At 39.0% G+C, this 17,159-nt stretch overlaps 1 protein-coding gene across 1 annotated transcript in view; it reads left to right on the top strand.

Moving 5' to 3' along the window:
- MEI4 (meiotic double-stranded break formation protein 4) overlaps positions 1-17,159 on the top strand; it is a 595,729-nt gene that overhangs the window by 190,577 nt on the left and 387,993 nt on the right. The window contains exon 6 of the mRNA XM_053712014.1: positions 13,964-14,517. Within this exon, the coding sequence (XP_053567989.1) occupies positions 13,964-14,517 (554 nt within the window). The remainder of the gene's footprint in view (positions 1-13,963; positions 14,518-17,159) is intronic.

A 17,159-nucleotide genomic window follows, 5' to 3' on the forward strand; every position in this document is an offset into this window, starting at 1 on the left:
CAGATAAAAAGAGAGGCGTTCTTACGCTGTGTAAAAGACCTCTCTACCATGGGAGTAATTCTTCCCGTTCCAAAACTGGAACAGGGACAGGGGTTTTACTCAAATCTTTTTGTGGTTCCCAAAAAAGAGTGAACTTTCAGAGCCAGTTTAGATCTCAAGTGTCTAAACAAGTTTCTCAGAGTCCCATCGTTCAAGATGGAGACTATACGAACAATCTTACCAATTATCCAGGAGGGTCAATATATGACTACCGTGGACTTTAAGGATGCATACCTTCATATCCCTATTCACAAGGATCATCATCAGTTCCTAAGGTTTGCCTTCCTGGACAAAGATTTTCAGTTCGTGGATCTTCCCTTCGGGTTTGCCACAGCACCCAGGATCTTCACAAAGGTTCTAGGGTCCCTTCTGGTCGTTCTCAGACCGCGGGGCATAGCAGTGGCACCTTATCTGGACGATATTTTAATTCAGGCGTCGACTTATCATCTGACGAAACCTCATACAGACAAAATCTCACACGGACATAGTATTGTCTTTCCTGAGAACTCACGGTTGGAAGGTGAACCTAGAAAAGAGTTCACTAGTTCCACAGACAAGGGTTCCCTTCTTGGGAACTCTGATAGACTCTGTAGACATGAAGATATTTCTGACGGAGACCAGAAAATCAAAGATTCTAAATACTTGCCGAGCCCTTCAGTCCATTTCTCGGCCGTCAGTGGCTCAGTGTATGGAATTAATTGGATTAATGGTAGCGGCAATAGACGTTTGCTCGTTTTCATCTCAGACCACTGCAGCTGTGCATACTCAGACAGTGGAATGGGGACTATGCAAATTTATCTCCTCAGAATAATCTGGATCAAGAGACCAGAGACTCTCTTTTTTGGTGGTTGTCACTGGATCAGCTGTCCCAGGGGACGTGTTTCCACAGACCTTCGTGGGTGATAGGGACAACGGACGCCAGCCTCCTGGGCTGGGGTGGGGTCTGGAATTCCCTGAAGGCTCAGGGTGTATGGACTCAGGTGGAGTCTCTACTTCCAATCAATATTCTGGAATTGAGAGCAATATTCAATGCGCTTCAGGCATGGCCTCAGTTGGTTTTGGCCAAATTCATCAGATTCCAGTCGGACAATATCACGACTGTAGCTTATATCAATCATCAAGGGGGAACGGGGAGTTCCTTAGCGATGATAGAAGTATCCAAGATAATTAGATGGGCGGAGGCCCACTCTTGTTATCTGTCGGCAATCTATATCCCAGGAGTAGAGAACTGGGAATCGATAGACTTTTTCTATATCCCAGGAGTAGAGAACTGGGAAGTGACAGACTTTTCATCCGGGGGAATGGGAACTCCACTCGGAGGGGTTTGCCTCTTTTATTCTCTGATGGGGCAGACCGGAATTGGATCTGATGGCATCTCGTCAGAATGCCAAGCTTGCAAGATACGGATCCAGGTCGAGGAATCCCCAGACAGAACTGATAAATGCCTTGGCAGTGCCTTGGTCGTTCAGCCTAGCTTATGTGTTTCCACCGTTTCCTCTCCTTCCACGCGTGATTGCTCAGATCAAACAGGAGAGAGCTTCAGTAATCCTGATTGCGCCTGCGTGACCACGCAGGACTTGGTATGCGGATCTAGTGGACATGTCTTCTCTGCCACCGTGGAAACTTCCTTTGAGACAGGACCTTCTCATTCAAGGACCTTTCCAACATCCAAATCTAAATTTTCTGCAGCTGACTGCTTGGAGATTGAGCGCTTGACTTTATCTAAGTGGGGATTTTCACATTCAGTCATTGATACTTTGATACAGGCACGTAAGCCTGTGACTAGAAAGATCTATCATAAGATATGGCGTAAATATCTTTTTTGGTGTGAATCCAAGGGTTACTCATGGAGTAAAGTTAGGATTCCCAGGATTCTGTCTTTTCTCCAAGAAGGATTGGAGAAAGGGTTATCAGCGAGTTTCTTTAAGGGACAGATATCTGCTTTATCAATTTTGCTTCACAAACGTTTGGCAGATGTTCCAGATGTTCAGTCTTTTTATCAGGCTCTTACCAGAATTAAGCCTGTATTTAGACCAATTACTCCTCCCTGGAGTTTGAATTTAGTTCTTAGAGTTCTTCAAGGGGTTCCGTTTGAACCCATTCATTACATAGATATTAAATTATTATCCTGGAAAGTTTTGTTTTTGGTTGCTATTTCTTCGGCTCGTAGAGTTTCTGAGCTTTCAGTGTTACAATGTGATTCGCCTTATCTTATATTTTATTCTTATAAGGTGGTTTTGCGTACCAAACCTGGATTTCTTCCTAAGGTTGTTTCAAATAAGAATATTAATCAGGAAATTGTTGTTCCTTCCTTGTGTCCTAATCCTTCTTCTAAGAAGGAGCGTCTGTTACATAATATGGACGTGGTCCGTGCCTTGAAATTTTACTTACAGGCAACTAAGGATTTCCGTCAATCATCTTCATTATTCATTGTTTATTCCGGAAAGCGTAGGGGTCAGAAAGCTACGGCTACCTCCCTTTCTTTTTGGCTGAGGAGTATCATCCGCCTGGCATATGAGATGAGACTGCTGGACAGCAGCCTCCTGAAAGAATTATTCTACTAGGGCTGTGGCTTCCACATGGGCTTTTAAAAACGATGCTTCTGTTGAGCAGATTTGCAAGGCTGCGACTTGGTCGTTTCTTCATACTTTTTACAAATTTTACAAATTTGATACTTTTGCTTCTTCTGAGGCTGTTTTTGGGAGAAAGGTTCTTCAAGCAGTGGTGCCTTCCGTTTAGGTCTCTGTCTTGTCCCTCCCATTTTATCCGTGTCCTGTAGCTTTGGTATTGTATCCCACAAGTAAGTATGAAATCCGTGGACTCGTCGTATCTTGTAGAAGAAAAGTAAATTTATGCTTACCTAATAAATTAATTTCTTCTATGATATGACGAGTCCACAGCCCTCCCTGTCGTTTTTTCAGACAGATTTAAATTATATTTTCTTTTTATAACTTCAGTCACCTCTGCACCTTTTAGCTTTTCCTTTCTCTTCCTAAACCTTCGGTCGAATGACTGGGGGTGGAGGGAAGAGAGGAGCTATATATACAGCTCTGCTGTGGTGCTCTTTGCCCACTTCCTGTTAGCAGGAAGTTAATATCCCACAAGTAAGGATGGAATCCGTGGACTCGTCGTATCGTAGAAGAAATTAATTTATCAGTTAAGCATAAATTTACTTTTTACATGGTGTACATGTTCCTGTAATGTGCTGGAATAGATCAGAATGTCATCAAGATAAATGATAAAAAATTGATTTAGATAATCTCTGAAGATCTTGTTAACAAAGTGCTGAAATACTGCTGGTGCATTGCACAATCCGAAAGGCATTACAAGATCCTCGTAGTGACCAGATCTAGTGTTAAATGCCATCTTCCATTCGTCTCCTTTACGAATTCTGACCAAATTGTAGGCTCCACGGAGATCCAACTTGGAGAAAATAGAAGCACCTTGGAGATGATCAAATAGCTCAGGGATGAGCGGAAGAGGGTAACTGTTTTTGACAGTAATCTGATTCAAAGCCCGATAATCAATACAGGGACGAAGACCTCCATCTTTTTTCCCCAATGAAGAAAAACCCTGCACCCACAGCTGAAGAGGAAGGACGAATAAATCCTCTGGCTAAGTTGTCCTTAATGTATTCTTCAAGAGAGACATTTTCTTGAGGAGAGAGAGGATAGGTCCTTCCCTTAGGTAGCTTAGGTAGAGGAGCCCCAGAATACAATTCGATAGGACAGTCAAATATCCGGTGAGGAGGTAACGTCCAACATAGCCACAACAGGACAGGATGGTTTAGAGGAATTTTGCAGGCAATTCTTAAAACAAGTAGTACCCCAGGAAATAAGTTCTCCTTTAGACCATGAGAATACTGGATCATGAAGCTGCAAGCAAGGTAACCCCAGAATCAACGGTATGTGGGGGGAAGAGATGACATCAAAACGAATAATTTCAGAGTGGAGTATGCCCACAGATAAAAGAAGAGGAATAGTAGAATGTTGAATGATTCCAGAACCCAGAGGCTGTCCACTAACAGTAGTTACCTTGATTAATTGTTTCTTGGCTAGAAGAGGAATCCTGAGAGAGTCAACAAAACTTGAATCAATGAAAACTCCAGCAGCTCCAGAGTCGATGAGAGCTTGAGCTTGAAACTTGTTGTTTCCAAAAGTGATGGTTACAGGAACAAAGAGTTTAGAATTGAGGGATGACATGGGATTCTGGCGTACCTCTGTCCCTCTATCAATAGTTAAGCCTTGGCTTTTACTGGCTGGATAGGACAGTCCTTCAGTAAATGTCCTTTGGTGCCACAATACAGACATAACCCAAGAGTATGCCTTCTATGGCGTTCAGCTTCTGTTAACTTAATAGCTCCTACTTCCATGAGTTCTACAGACTCAGATGAATGGGAGTTATTATTAGAAAGGCTTGGGGTTTGAATAGGAGGACGATAAGTAGACCTAGAAAACGATCTCCGATTCCTATCTCTCTCCTGAAGACGTTCAGTATGCCGGGCATCGAGATTAATACATAAATTGATAAGATCCTCCAAAGAGTCGGGAAGCTCCCGAAATACAAGTTTATCCTTTAGGCGTTCGCAAAGTCCTTTGCAAAAGGCTGCCCTTGTAGAGCCACAGCCCTGGATAATTCATCGGGGCCATAATATGGCCCGTTTGTTATGTCAGGTCAGATAACGTCCAGAAGAAGACCCAAATGCTAGGGCAAACTTAAACAACACCCTTGCACTCTGAGTTTAATCCAGGGCGTGACCCCACAACAACTTCTATAAAACAAAGGTACTCACGATATGGAGCAGTTTTGGTCTGAGTCCTCTGGAAAGAGTAATAGAATTATTGATATCAGCCGGATAAACTTCAGAATAGGGAACTGTAATCAGGCAGTTCAGGTATAGTCCTCCACAGTACCAGGGTTGCAGGGTAAGACAACTTATTCTCAGACAGAAGGAGGGTTAAACAATAAACAGTTAATAATGCAGGAGTAGGTAACTTGAAATCAGGCAATTTGAGGGTTAAGCACAGCGTAGACAGTAATGCAGGGTCTAGCAACAGGTAATCAGACAGTTTGAGGGTTAATCACCAGCGTAGTCAATACTGCAGAGTTTGACAACAGGTTATCAGGCAGTTTGAGGGTTAAACACAGCGTGGTCAATGATGCAGAGTTTGGCAACAGGTTATCAGGCAGTTTTGAGGGTTAAACACAGTGTAGTCAGTAATGCAGAGTTTGGCAACAGTGTATCAGGCAGTTTGAGGGTTAAACACAGCGTAGTCAGTAATGCAGAGTTTGGCAACAGGTTATCAGGCAGTTTGAGGGTTAAACACAGCATAGTCAGTAATGCAGAGTTTGGCAACAGTTTATCAGGCAGTTTGAGGGTTAAACACAGCGTAGTCAGTAATGCAGAGTTTGGCAACAGGTTATCAGGCAGTGGTTCAGGAACAAGATGAATGCTGATAAAGAAACTGAGTACTCACAGAAGCCACAAATTTTAACAAACAAACGGGCACCGAAGGAACAGGAAGACTGGAATAAGAAGCCTAATCCTGACATCAGCTGGAGGGGACGGCTCAGCCGAGCGAGACATTGCCAGGCAACCAAGCATGCAAGGTGAACCGCCGGAACTTCCCAGCGGCCGAGCGTGACAACAGCTTTCTCCTCAAACGTCCCAAGCCTCAATGGCGTCACATACAGTGCCCTGCAGTTTATCTGAACCTCCTGGAGGAGTTTTTTTGCCATCAGATTTTGCTGCACAGATATCTTCTGCGATATCTCTGGCATTGTCTGTTTTTCCCATGTTGGGGAAGCGCAAGAGGAAATCTAAACATTTTTCTGATAGTAAGGTGGCTGTTGCCTCTGCTGCTGTGAAGGTTGACTTCCATCCTAAGTCTGATGAGGAGGATACTTTGGTAGCTTCTGAGGATGAAATCTCAGATTCAGACAGAATAATTCCTTTGACTGACTCTGAAGAGGTAAACTTCAGATTTAAGCTTGAATTCCTCCCTGTATTGTTAAAGTAGGTACTGGCTACTTTGGACGACTCCGATTCTTCTGTCACTGTCAACCCTATGAAATCTAGTAAACAACAAATACTATGATGTTCCTTCCTCTGTGGAAGTGTTTCCTGTTCCAGACCGTGTGTCAGAGATCATTGCACAAGAGTGGGATAGGCCAGGGATATCTTTCTCCCTGTCTCCCATTTTTTAAAAAGAGGTTTCCTGTTGCTGACTCCATTCGAGACTCATGGTGCACAGTGCTTAGGGTAGAAGTGGCAATTTCTACTCTTGCTAAGAGAACCACAATTCCTATTGAGGATAGCTGTTCCTTTAAGAATCCCATGGACTAAAAGCTGGAGGCTTATTTAAAGAAAATGTATGTTCATAAGGGTCTACAATGGCACCCTGCAGTCTGTATTCCCACAGTGGCAAGAGCAGCATCTTATTGGTGTGATGCTTTGTCAGAGTTGGTTTTTGAGGGAACTCCATTGGAGGAGGTCCAAGATAGGATTAAGACCCTCAAGCTAGCCAATTCCTTTATTTCTGACGCGAACATGAGAGTCATTAGACTAGGAACCAATATGTCTGGCTTCACTGTTCTAGCCCGCAGGACTTTGTGGGTAAAATCTTGGTCAGCTGATATTACTTTACTTCCAAGTCCAAGCTTCTGTCGCTACCTTACAAGGGTAAGACCCTTTTTGGTCCTGGTGTGGCAGAGATAATTTCTGAAAATACGGGTGGAAAGGGGTCCTTTCTACCACAAGACAAGAAGAATAGACCTAAGGGGCATCAAAATTCTATTTTTCGCTCCTTTCGTAACTTCAAAGGTCAAAAGTTTTCCTCTTCCAAGCCCTCTTGGAGACCCAATTTGTCTTGGAATAAGGGGAAACAATCAAAGAAGCCCTCAACTGAGACTAAGTCAGCATGAAGGGTCCGCCCCCTGGTCCGTTACTGAATCAAGTGGGGGGTAGACTTTCCTTGTTTCAACAAGCTTGGATATGCGATGTCCCAGACCCTTAGTTACAAAATAGACTTCAAGACTTGTCCTCCCAGAGGCAGATTTCGCCTCTCAAGATTACCTGCAGACCAAGAGGGTCAGTTCATGATGACCATAGACACGAAGGACGCGTATAGTTATGTTCCCATACACAGAGATCATCACCAGTTTCTGAGATTTTCTTTTCTAGACAAGCACTTTTAGTTTGTTGTTCTTCTGTTTGGCCTTGCCACAGCTCCCAGAATCTTCTCAAAGGTTCTGGGGGCTCTCTTGGCAGTTGTCAGGTCCCAGGGAATTGCAGTGACTCCTTACCTTGATGACATATTGGTTCAGGCACCATCTTTTCAACAAGCAAACTCTCATACAGAGATCTTGTTGTCTTTTCTACGTTGCCACAGATGGAAAGTGGATCTGGAGAAGAGTTCCCTTGTTGCAGCTACAAGGGTGGTTTTCTTAGGGAACATCATCGATTCCCTATCTATGAAGATTTTTCTGACGGAGGTCAGAAGATCCAAGCTTCTCACTTCTTGCCTCTCTCTTCAGTTTACTGTTCGGCCATCAGTAGCTCAATGTATGGAGGTAATTGGTCTGGTGGTCGCTTCCATGGACATTATTCCCTTTGCTCAATTCCATTTGAGAGCTCTTTAATTATGCATGCTCAGACAATGGAACGGAGATCATTCGGATCTGTCTCAGAGGATAGATCTAGACCAGTTGACAAGAGACTCTCTATTGTGGTGGATTTCTCAGGATCATCTGTCTCAGGGCACATGCTTCTGGAGACCCTCCTGGGTGATTGTGACCATGGATAGCTCCTGCATGGCCTCACAGGATCTGGTTTGCCGACCTGTTGAGGATGTCATCTCTTCCTCCTTGGAGGTTACCTCTGAGGAAGGACCTTCTAACTCAGGATCCTTTCCTCCATCTAAATCTTGTTTCTCTGAAGCTGACTGCATGGATATTGAACACTTATTTCTGGCTAGCGTGGGTTTTCTGAGTCAGTCATTGCTACTATGATTCAGGGGATGAAGCCACCTAAACCTATCCAAATTGCCAATTTAACAGGATTTTATACATGTGGACATTGTAAAGCATGCAATTATACTAAAAAGACACATAAGACATTCACTTCTTCAGTAACAAATAAATCATACACAATAAAAGATTTCATCACTTGCAAAACCAAAAATATAATATATTTACTTCAGTGTAATTGTCAGATTCAATATTTAGGACAAACTTCAAGATTTGCTAAAACTCGTATATTAGAACACCTTAATAAAATTGAAAAAGAAAAAGAAGATCATGGTGTCCCTTTACACTATAATAATTGTCCTCTATACGATAAAAAACATCTATCATGGATAGGTATAGAGAAGGTTTCATTACACTGGAGAGGGGGAGAGATAGAAAAAGAACTCAATAGAAGAGAATTATGGTGGATACACACATTAAAAACATATGGACATTATGGTTTAAATAAAGATATTAGAGTGGCAGCGTTCATATAATTTATTTTATTTTCATTTTATTTTATTTTATTTTATATTTAATATATTTAATAAATTATTTTATTCTGTTTAGGTTTCATTATATTTCAAATAGTCTAATATTTATCCCAATTACATACACAATATTACTGTGATTCTGTTCAGAAATTATATGTGAAGATAAATTTATATTTGATGGCAAAATTTATATTTGATGGCAAAATTTATACTTGATGGCGAAATTTATATTTAAAATTCATATTTGATGGCAAAGTTTATACATTTGATGGCAACATCGATATTCGAGTGCATGTTGAACTAATTAATATTCAAAAGAAATTGAAAAGGTTGTAACCCAAGATTTTTGTGAAATATTGTCACGAAGTTGTCTATGTCTGTAATATATATGATTTAAAGTGACTTGCACTTTTCATTACATACTCCCTAGAGAATCCAAAACACTGGCTATCAATGGAACATAGTAAAATGTCGCTCACAGAGAGATTGGTCAATCCGAGACATGTGACACGGAACTCATTGGACAAACCGGAGCTTAGGCCTTTACATACGAAGCATTGAAAACAACGCTCTCTACCTGATTGATGAGAACATATGACCACGCATCATCTGGCGGACCTGAAAAGAAACTGCTTAAAACCAGGACTTGAAAGGGAACTTTATTTTTCTCCCCTCTGATTGGCCAAAAGGCTTTTTTTCATTTATACCAATCCAATTTGAAAAATTATTGAGAGTTTAAGCGCCAAAAGCTTAAATACAAAATAAATAAATATCATTCTCAAAACACAATTGGATTGGAATAAATACAAAATTAAAATGTTTTATTTGTGAGTCCTATTCCGGTGTTTACCACCGGAACAGGAACAATGATTACCTGTATAAATACACCTGTTAACACTCCAAAGGCAGCACTTCCAATTGTTTTTACTGCTCTTGAAAAAGACGACACTGTCGTTGAAACGCGTAGAGCCAAGATAAATAAGAGCATTTTATTATGTTTTAATAAATATTTGTTTTTTACCACAACAAGTATTTTTGCTGCCTTTTTGGAAGTAATTTCAAACTACACAATACGTTCTGAGGAGCCGGATTCCGAAATTTATCGGAGTGAGTATATTGCACTTTTTATCAAGCAAAAGATTCAATTACCTGCAGTGCAATTTTCATTATCCACAGACACAAACACAGTGTGGAAATTGGGAAAGTTGAGACAGAAAAACCTTTCGAAGAAGCTGAACTCTGAATTTTTCGGAGTGAGTATACTGCACATTAATTTGTTGTTAACTTCTGCAAATCACAAGCCAAGTTTTTCTTTCTTCAGTGTGTACGTCCATATACACGAGATTCAAGATCAGCGCCTCTATATATTCGATTCACTTTCTACTCACAGTCCGGTTGGGAGAGACTGTTAGAGAGCAGCGGTCATTTGAGAGGGGAGTATTGTACTCTATTCTAGTCACCCTGTACATTGTGTTGTTTAACATCTAACATATTTGTATAGTTTTAGATTATTCAGGCTTGTAAGTCTGTTACCATAAGGTATTGCATAAATACCTCTATTGGTGTGAATCAAAGGGCTACTCTTGGAGTATGGTCAGGATTCTTAGAAATTTATCTTTTCTCTAGGATGGTCTGGAGAAAGGGTTAGTCAGTTCTCTGAAAGGTCAGATTTCTGCATTATCTATTATTTTAGATAAACGTCTGGCGGATGTGCCAGATGTTCAATATTTTTGTCAGGCCCTGGTTAGAATCAGTCCTGTGTTTAAACCTGTTGCTCCTCCTTGGAGCCTTAACCTAGATCTTAGATTTTTTTTAACAGGCTCCGTTTGAACCAATGCATTCCATAGATATTTAGCTGTTATCTTTGAAGGTTTTGTTTCTCATTGCTATTTCTTCTGCTCGGAGAGTTTCTGAACTGCATACTGCATACTTTTTCCAAATTCTGCAAATTTGATACTTTTGCCTCGGCTGAGGCTTCCTTTGGGAGAAAGGTTCTTCAGGTGGTGGTGCCTTCTGTTTAGGTCTGCCTGTCTTATTCTCTCTCCCTGTTCATTTCATGTCCTCTAGCTTAGGTATTGGTTCCCACTAGTAATTGGAATGACGTTGTGGACTCTCCATATGCTTACCTGATAAATTTCTTTCTTTCCGGACATGGAGAGTCCACGACCCCTCCCTTTAGATTAGATAGTATTTTTTACTAAACCTCAGGCACCTCTACACCTTTGTGTTATCTTCTTTTTCCATTTCCCACAGCTTTGATGTGGTGATCTTTGCCTCCTCCTGCTGGCCAGGAGTGAATATCCCACTAGTAATTGGAATTATGTTGTGGACTCTCCATGTTTGGAAATAAATAAATGTATCAGGTTACCATTTGTTACCAAATGGAACAAAAATGTGTCCAATATTTGCTCTAAATGTTCCTTTCATGACCCAGATCTAGGTCATCTGTTGTGGGACTGTCCTAAGTTAAAACAGCTATGGGCAAAGGTGGGACATTATCTTTTGACGATAGTTAAAGGGAAGGTACAATTGGAAAGGGATTCTATTCTTTTTTTGACAGGCCATATTTCTTGGGAGAGTTACACAAATTTTATACTTACGGTGATAATAATTGTTAGGACACTTATTTTTAAAAATTGGATTACCCACAAAGTACCCTCTATATTGGAAGTTAAGAAATTATTGTTAGACTCGGTGATTTGGGCAGCCTATGAGTTTAAATTAAATGGGGTAAGAGGAAATTTATTTTTTAAGATTTGGAAGGATTTTGTGTGTTCTCAAAATGAAGGTGTTGTACTCCATATAGAACAAATTATCAATACTAAATTGAACTGAAGAGGAGAGGATAGGAGAGAGAAATTGTGTAAACTATGTAGGTTTATATAAAAGGAAAAAAAAAGAAAAAGAACGTTGTGTTTTTTTTTTTTCCTCTGGGAAACTAGGGAACCAAATAGCTTATTGGGAAAGGACAAAGGATAAGAAAGGACTAATTATATATTATTGAATTGGAAGCTCTCTGTTTTTGATAATTGATTCAATATTTTGATTGTATTACTTTTGGGAAATTACGTTTTTCTCTTTGTATGTGTTTTTGTTTTGTTTGTTTATTTTTTGTTTTTGTGTTAATAAAGATTTAAAATAAAAAAATGTATCAGGTAAGCATAAATTTTGTTTTGGATGTGAAATTTTGTTTTTGATGTGTTTTGTGTAATTTTTTAGTCAAGCTTAACTGTTAACTAGAGCTCTGAAGATGCGCTACTTCCGGCAAAGAGCCGAGAAAAACCTCTTATCTCTTGCACACAACTTTAAGTGGGCTACTCATAATCTAGCCCTAAATAGGTACTGGGGAGGACACTCATTGAAAGTCACAGACATAAGGAAATTGGATATTTGTATAGTACCAGCCTCTTGAAGTGGTATTCACTACCCTATTTTAATTTAAAGGATAAGTAAAGTCAAAATTATACTTTTTTGGTTTGCATTGAGCATACAATAAAAAAAATGTTTTTTGCCATTTGGTGTGATATCCATTAAAGTTTTTGAAGTCGAAATCCTTTGAGGCTGATTCATTTTGCTTTTATGTAATGGGAAGCTTTGCGTATGAAATACATTATATAATCCATTTTTTTTTTATAGAAAAGGATCATTTGTGGTGTGAAAAACAGTTTCTTAATTTAGTTTTGGCAATAAGTAATGCGTCAGAAAATAGAAAGAGGCTTAAACAGATAGATTGCACAATAGAGGGTTAGACTAAGGCAGAAGACAGCTTTTCCTCATTGTCTGCATGTTTGAATGAAGATACAAATATGCCATTAGAATGAAGAGTTGATGTATTATCATTTGGATTTGAATGTTAGAGGTAGAGAGCATATCTTGTAAAGAAATATATATATATATATATATATATATATATATATATATATATATATATATATATATAACAGTAGCAGAGATGTGCACTCTCACTTAGTGACAACTGCCAGGGTGCTAGTAAAAATCCATATAGAAAGAAAAAACAAACTTGCACTCGCTGGTCTTTTTAGTGATATAATTTACTGCAAAATTGTGACGTTTCGAGGACAAAATCCCCTTCCTCAGACAATGTGTTTAACAAACAGAAGTGACTTTATACACTGTGTAACTCAAACCCCTCCCCTCAATTAGACAAACAACCGCCAAATTGGTAACCATGGTGACCACTGAGTCACATTGTACACAACAAGTATTTACCATATAGAATATGTGCTATCGTATAAACATATATATAGACAGATGAGCCATCCTGGCTCAACCAAAACAGTGACAGCCCAAGTGCACGTTATGAAAACTGTGATGCAATGAAAATGAGCATGGAAAACAAACAGATCCCTTAGTGAGTGTGCTGAGAGATATCATTCGTTCATTCATACTATCCTTTGATACTAAATGGAGCATTGAAGATGTTAAAAAATAACAAGTCGCCGGTTTTTACTCACCAGAGAAGGGACATAACCCACAGACTCAGGAGCCGTTCACTGCCGCATCGGTACACAACGCCAATTTGGCGGTTGTTTGTCTAATTGAGGGGAGGGGTTTGAGTTACACAGTGTATAAAGTCACTTCTGTTTGTTAAACACATTGTCTGAGGAAGGGGATTTTGTCCTCGAAACGTCACAATTTTGCAGTAAATTATATCACTAAAAAGACCAGCGAGTGCAAGTTTGTTTTTTCTTTCTATATATATATATATATATATATATATATATATATATATATATATATATATAATGGAGCTGTTTGGAACATCCATAAAAGTGGAAGGAGGCTGAAAATTCCATGGAAACAAGGCTACATATCGTAAGGGCGACTTTTGTGAAAATTGGCTTGGGAGAAAGACCAGCTTACCTGTAGACGAATACTACAGCCAATGGGGATATCTGCAAAGGTGGTGTCCAAAATACAAAATCCCAGGGGCTAAATAGTTCGTATAAACACAATACTATGTGAACATATTCTATCAAAAATATTTCTGATGTCAAAGTTAAATCCTTAGAGAGAAATTATAAACGTGGCTAATGGCGATACTATACTGTTTAAAAACTGACAATCTGCAATATTATTTGAGGGAAAATACAAGTAAATCTTACTTGTATTAACTGGCCAGTATTATCTATAAATCTGCATCTATTCAATATGTTAATGAAATAATGCGAGAATACCAAATGTTACAAAAGTAATAGAGGTGTTAAAATTGTTGTGGTATTAGTAAAACATTTAAAGACATGAGGACTTCACACTGTGGCAAAAACATCTGTCTATCTCTTTGCTTTTACCTCTAATTTTTTGAATGATTCCATATTGTCTCTCTTTGTAAAATGTTTTTGTAGTACATCTTGCAAGGTTCTGTACTAATTTTTTTTTTTTTTCTTTTTTAATTATTACAGTTACCTCAGGTGTTAAGTCAGATGTGCAGAAATCAACGGAGGGTTATGATTCAATGAACCATATAGAAGATGATTCAGGGTGTGATATGTCCAATAACGATAGAATAAAGTCTGATTCACTGAGTTTTCAACAATGTGAATGGACTGAAGCAAACCTTTCAGATACTGCTTCTGCTTCAGAAAACATCCAAATAATAAAACATCAACCTAGCGTTGCAGAACATTTTTCTTGTCATATTCAGTTTCTTAATCATTTGCTTGGACTAAGAAAGCTCACAACAACACAAACACCTCTACCAGATTTTAGCAAATATGAAAAAGATAGCTGTGTAGTATCTGATTCAGTATCTGGACTTTTAAATGGCTTGATTAGTTTATATAGGAATCCTCAATTATCTATTTCAAGGTTTCAAACTGAAGCAGTCATTACTGTTGCTAGCTTACTAACGGAATGCTGTTTACCCAAGTATGTTCTAGACAACTGCCAAAAGATTGTAAAGGATTTTACAGAAAAGATCATTCACTCTATAGTGTCAAGTTGTCATCTTAATCGGGTAAGTACAGTAGTTTTATTTTTATACATATAAATATTATTATATTCATGCAGTGTTAATCTTGTTAGTTAAGAAAACATTTAGCAGATTTTTATTGTATCTTAATTTTGTTTTGATTATCACTCAAATTAAAAAAAAAACTAATTGAACATACAGATTCTGAAAAAATGGATGAAAAGTTTATTGGATCAAAACATTATAGTAAACAAGGTTTATAGTCACAAATTCTGGGTTACCTGGCGTGTTTCATGCTGCAAATGACACACCTTACAATAATATACAGGTAGCCCTCAGTTTACGCCGGGGTTAGGTTCCAGAAGGAATGGTTGTAAACCGAAACCGTTGTAAATTGAAACCTAGTTTATAATGTAAGTCAATGGGAAGTGAGGGAGTTAGGTTCCAGGCCCCTCTCAAAATTGGCATAAGTAACACCTAATACATTATTTTTAAAGCTTTGAAATGAAGACATTAAATGCTAACCACCATTATAAACCTAATAAAATAATCACACAACACAGAATATATAATTAAACTAAGTTAAATTAACAAAAACATTTGCTAAACAGCATTATAAACCTAATAAAATAAAGACACAACACATAATTTACTTGCATTTTTCTGCAAACAGTTCTTTCTATGCATTCCAATCTGGACTGATTTATAGACAGGAAGATCTTGTTCCTTTGCAAGCTACTCGATAGCTCAGGTCTTGTTAAACTGATTAATTTCAGCTTGCTTGGCTTGCATATCTTTGCTGCAACACAAGCGGACAGCTCCACCTACTGGCTATTTTAATCAATTCACTGCTTCTAAATGCTTTTCAATAGCAGTCACATGTCTGAAAAAAAAGGTTGTTATTCTGAAACGGTGCAAATTGAACCGTTGTAAACTGAGGGCCAATTACATGAAAGAAAACATAATTTATGTAAGAACTTACCTGATAAATTAATTTCTTTCATATTGGCAAGAGTCCATGAGGCCCACTCTTTTTATGGTGGTTATGATTTTTTTTGTATAAAGCACAATTATTTCCAAATTCCATTGTTGATGCTTTTTACTCCTTTCTTTTTCACCCCACTACTTGGCTATTCGTTAAACTGAATTGTGGGTGTGGTGAGGGGTGTATTTATAGGCATTTTGAGGTTTGGGAAACTTTGCCCCTCCTGGTAGGATTGTATATCCCCATGCGTCACTAGCTCATGGACTCTTGCCAATAAATGAATTTATCAGGTAAGTTCTTACATAAATTATGTTTTTACACCTTAACAATCAGGATTCCTATAAAAAAAAAATATATATATATAAAATAATAACCGAATGTAATGGCATAATTGTTGGTTTATTGCGGATGTTTGCGCACAACGGGTTTCTGACAATTTACAAGTTGAAAGTAAATGTGATCACCTGAGCGCAATCTCGATTTACGCTAGAATGCTTACTGTGACCTCAGAGCTCTTGTTAACTGTTTTGCAAACAAAAAAGTGTTGCAAAACACATAAAAAAATACATTACAAAGTACAGTTTTATACTCAGTGTCACTCCCCTACCCATAATCCCAAGTCATTCTTTTTGCCTCTGTCAATGGAGGAGGTGAAGTTTGGTGTCTGAAGAAATGAATTCCTTTTTCGGGTGCTTTTCCCTGCAAGCAAGGATTTGGGTTTAGCTGAGTCCATGTCAATCTCTTCAGTAGAGTAGTGGTAGCTTTTAAACAGTTAGGAAGTTGTGAGGTAGTCCTTGCTTTGTTTCTCCTACATTGGTGTATCCGGTCCACGGCTTCATCCTTACTTGTGGGATATCCTCATTCCCTACAGGAAGTGGCAAAGAGAGCACACAGCAAAGCTGTCCATATAGCTCCCCCTCTGGCTCCGCCCCCCAAGTAGCATCTCCACGGGGGTGGTAAAGAGTATGTGGTGTTAGTTGTAGTTTTTATTTCTTCTATCAAGAGTTTGTTATTTTAAAATAGTGCCGGTTTGTACTATTTACTCTACAACAGAAAGTGATGAAGATTTCTGTTAAAAGAGGAGTATGATTTTAGCACCAGTAACTAAAATCCATTGCTGTTCCCACGCAGGACTGTTGAAACCAGAGAACTTCAGTTGGGGGGAACAGTTTGCAGGCTTATCTGCTTCAGGTATGATCAGTCACTTTTCTAACAAGACCAAGTAATGCTAGAAGACTGTCAGTTATCCCTTCTGGGATAGGTAAGCCATTTTCTTAGACTCAGTAACATAATTAAGGCTTATAACTAGGGCTCTATGCTGGTTGACACTATTGTGGGCTAAGTCGATTATTTTTTATCATGTTTATGTGACATTTCAAGTGTTTTTTCAGTCTTGAAACACTTTTGGGGAATTTTATTTAAGCCTGGCAGTTGTTTAGACACCTAGTCTTGTCAGAAAGGCCCCTTCACTCTGGAATGCAGAGGAAGGAGGCCTCATTTTTGTGCCTCAGTTGCGCAGTTGCTTTTCACTAGGCAGTTCATGCAGCTTCACGTGGAGTATCCAGAGGCTTGGAAAGGACTTCATAGAGGTTTATTACTTGCTTGAATAACCCCTAAGGAAGGTAAACGCCACAGCAGAGACTGTGGCATGGGACTGTAGTGTCTTTAACCGGTTAATTACTGTTATTAGCTCCGGTTTGGG

This window comes from Bombina bombina, chromosome 4, assembly GCF_027579735.1.
Source record: "Bombina bombina isolate aBomBom1 chromosome 4, aBomBom1.pri, whole genome shotgun sequence".
Lineage (NCBI taxonomy): Eukaryota > Metazoa > Chordata > Amphibia > Anura > Bombinatoridae > Bombina > Bombina bombina.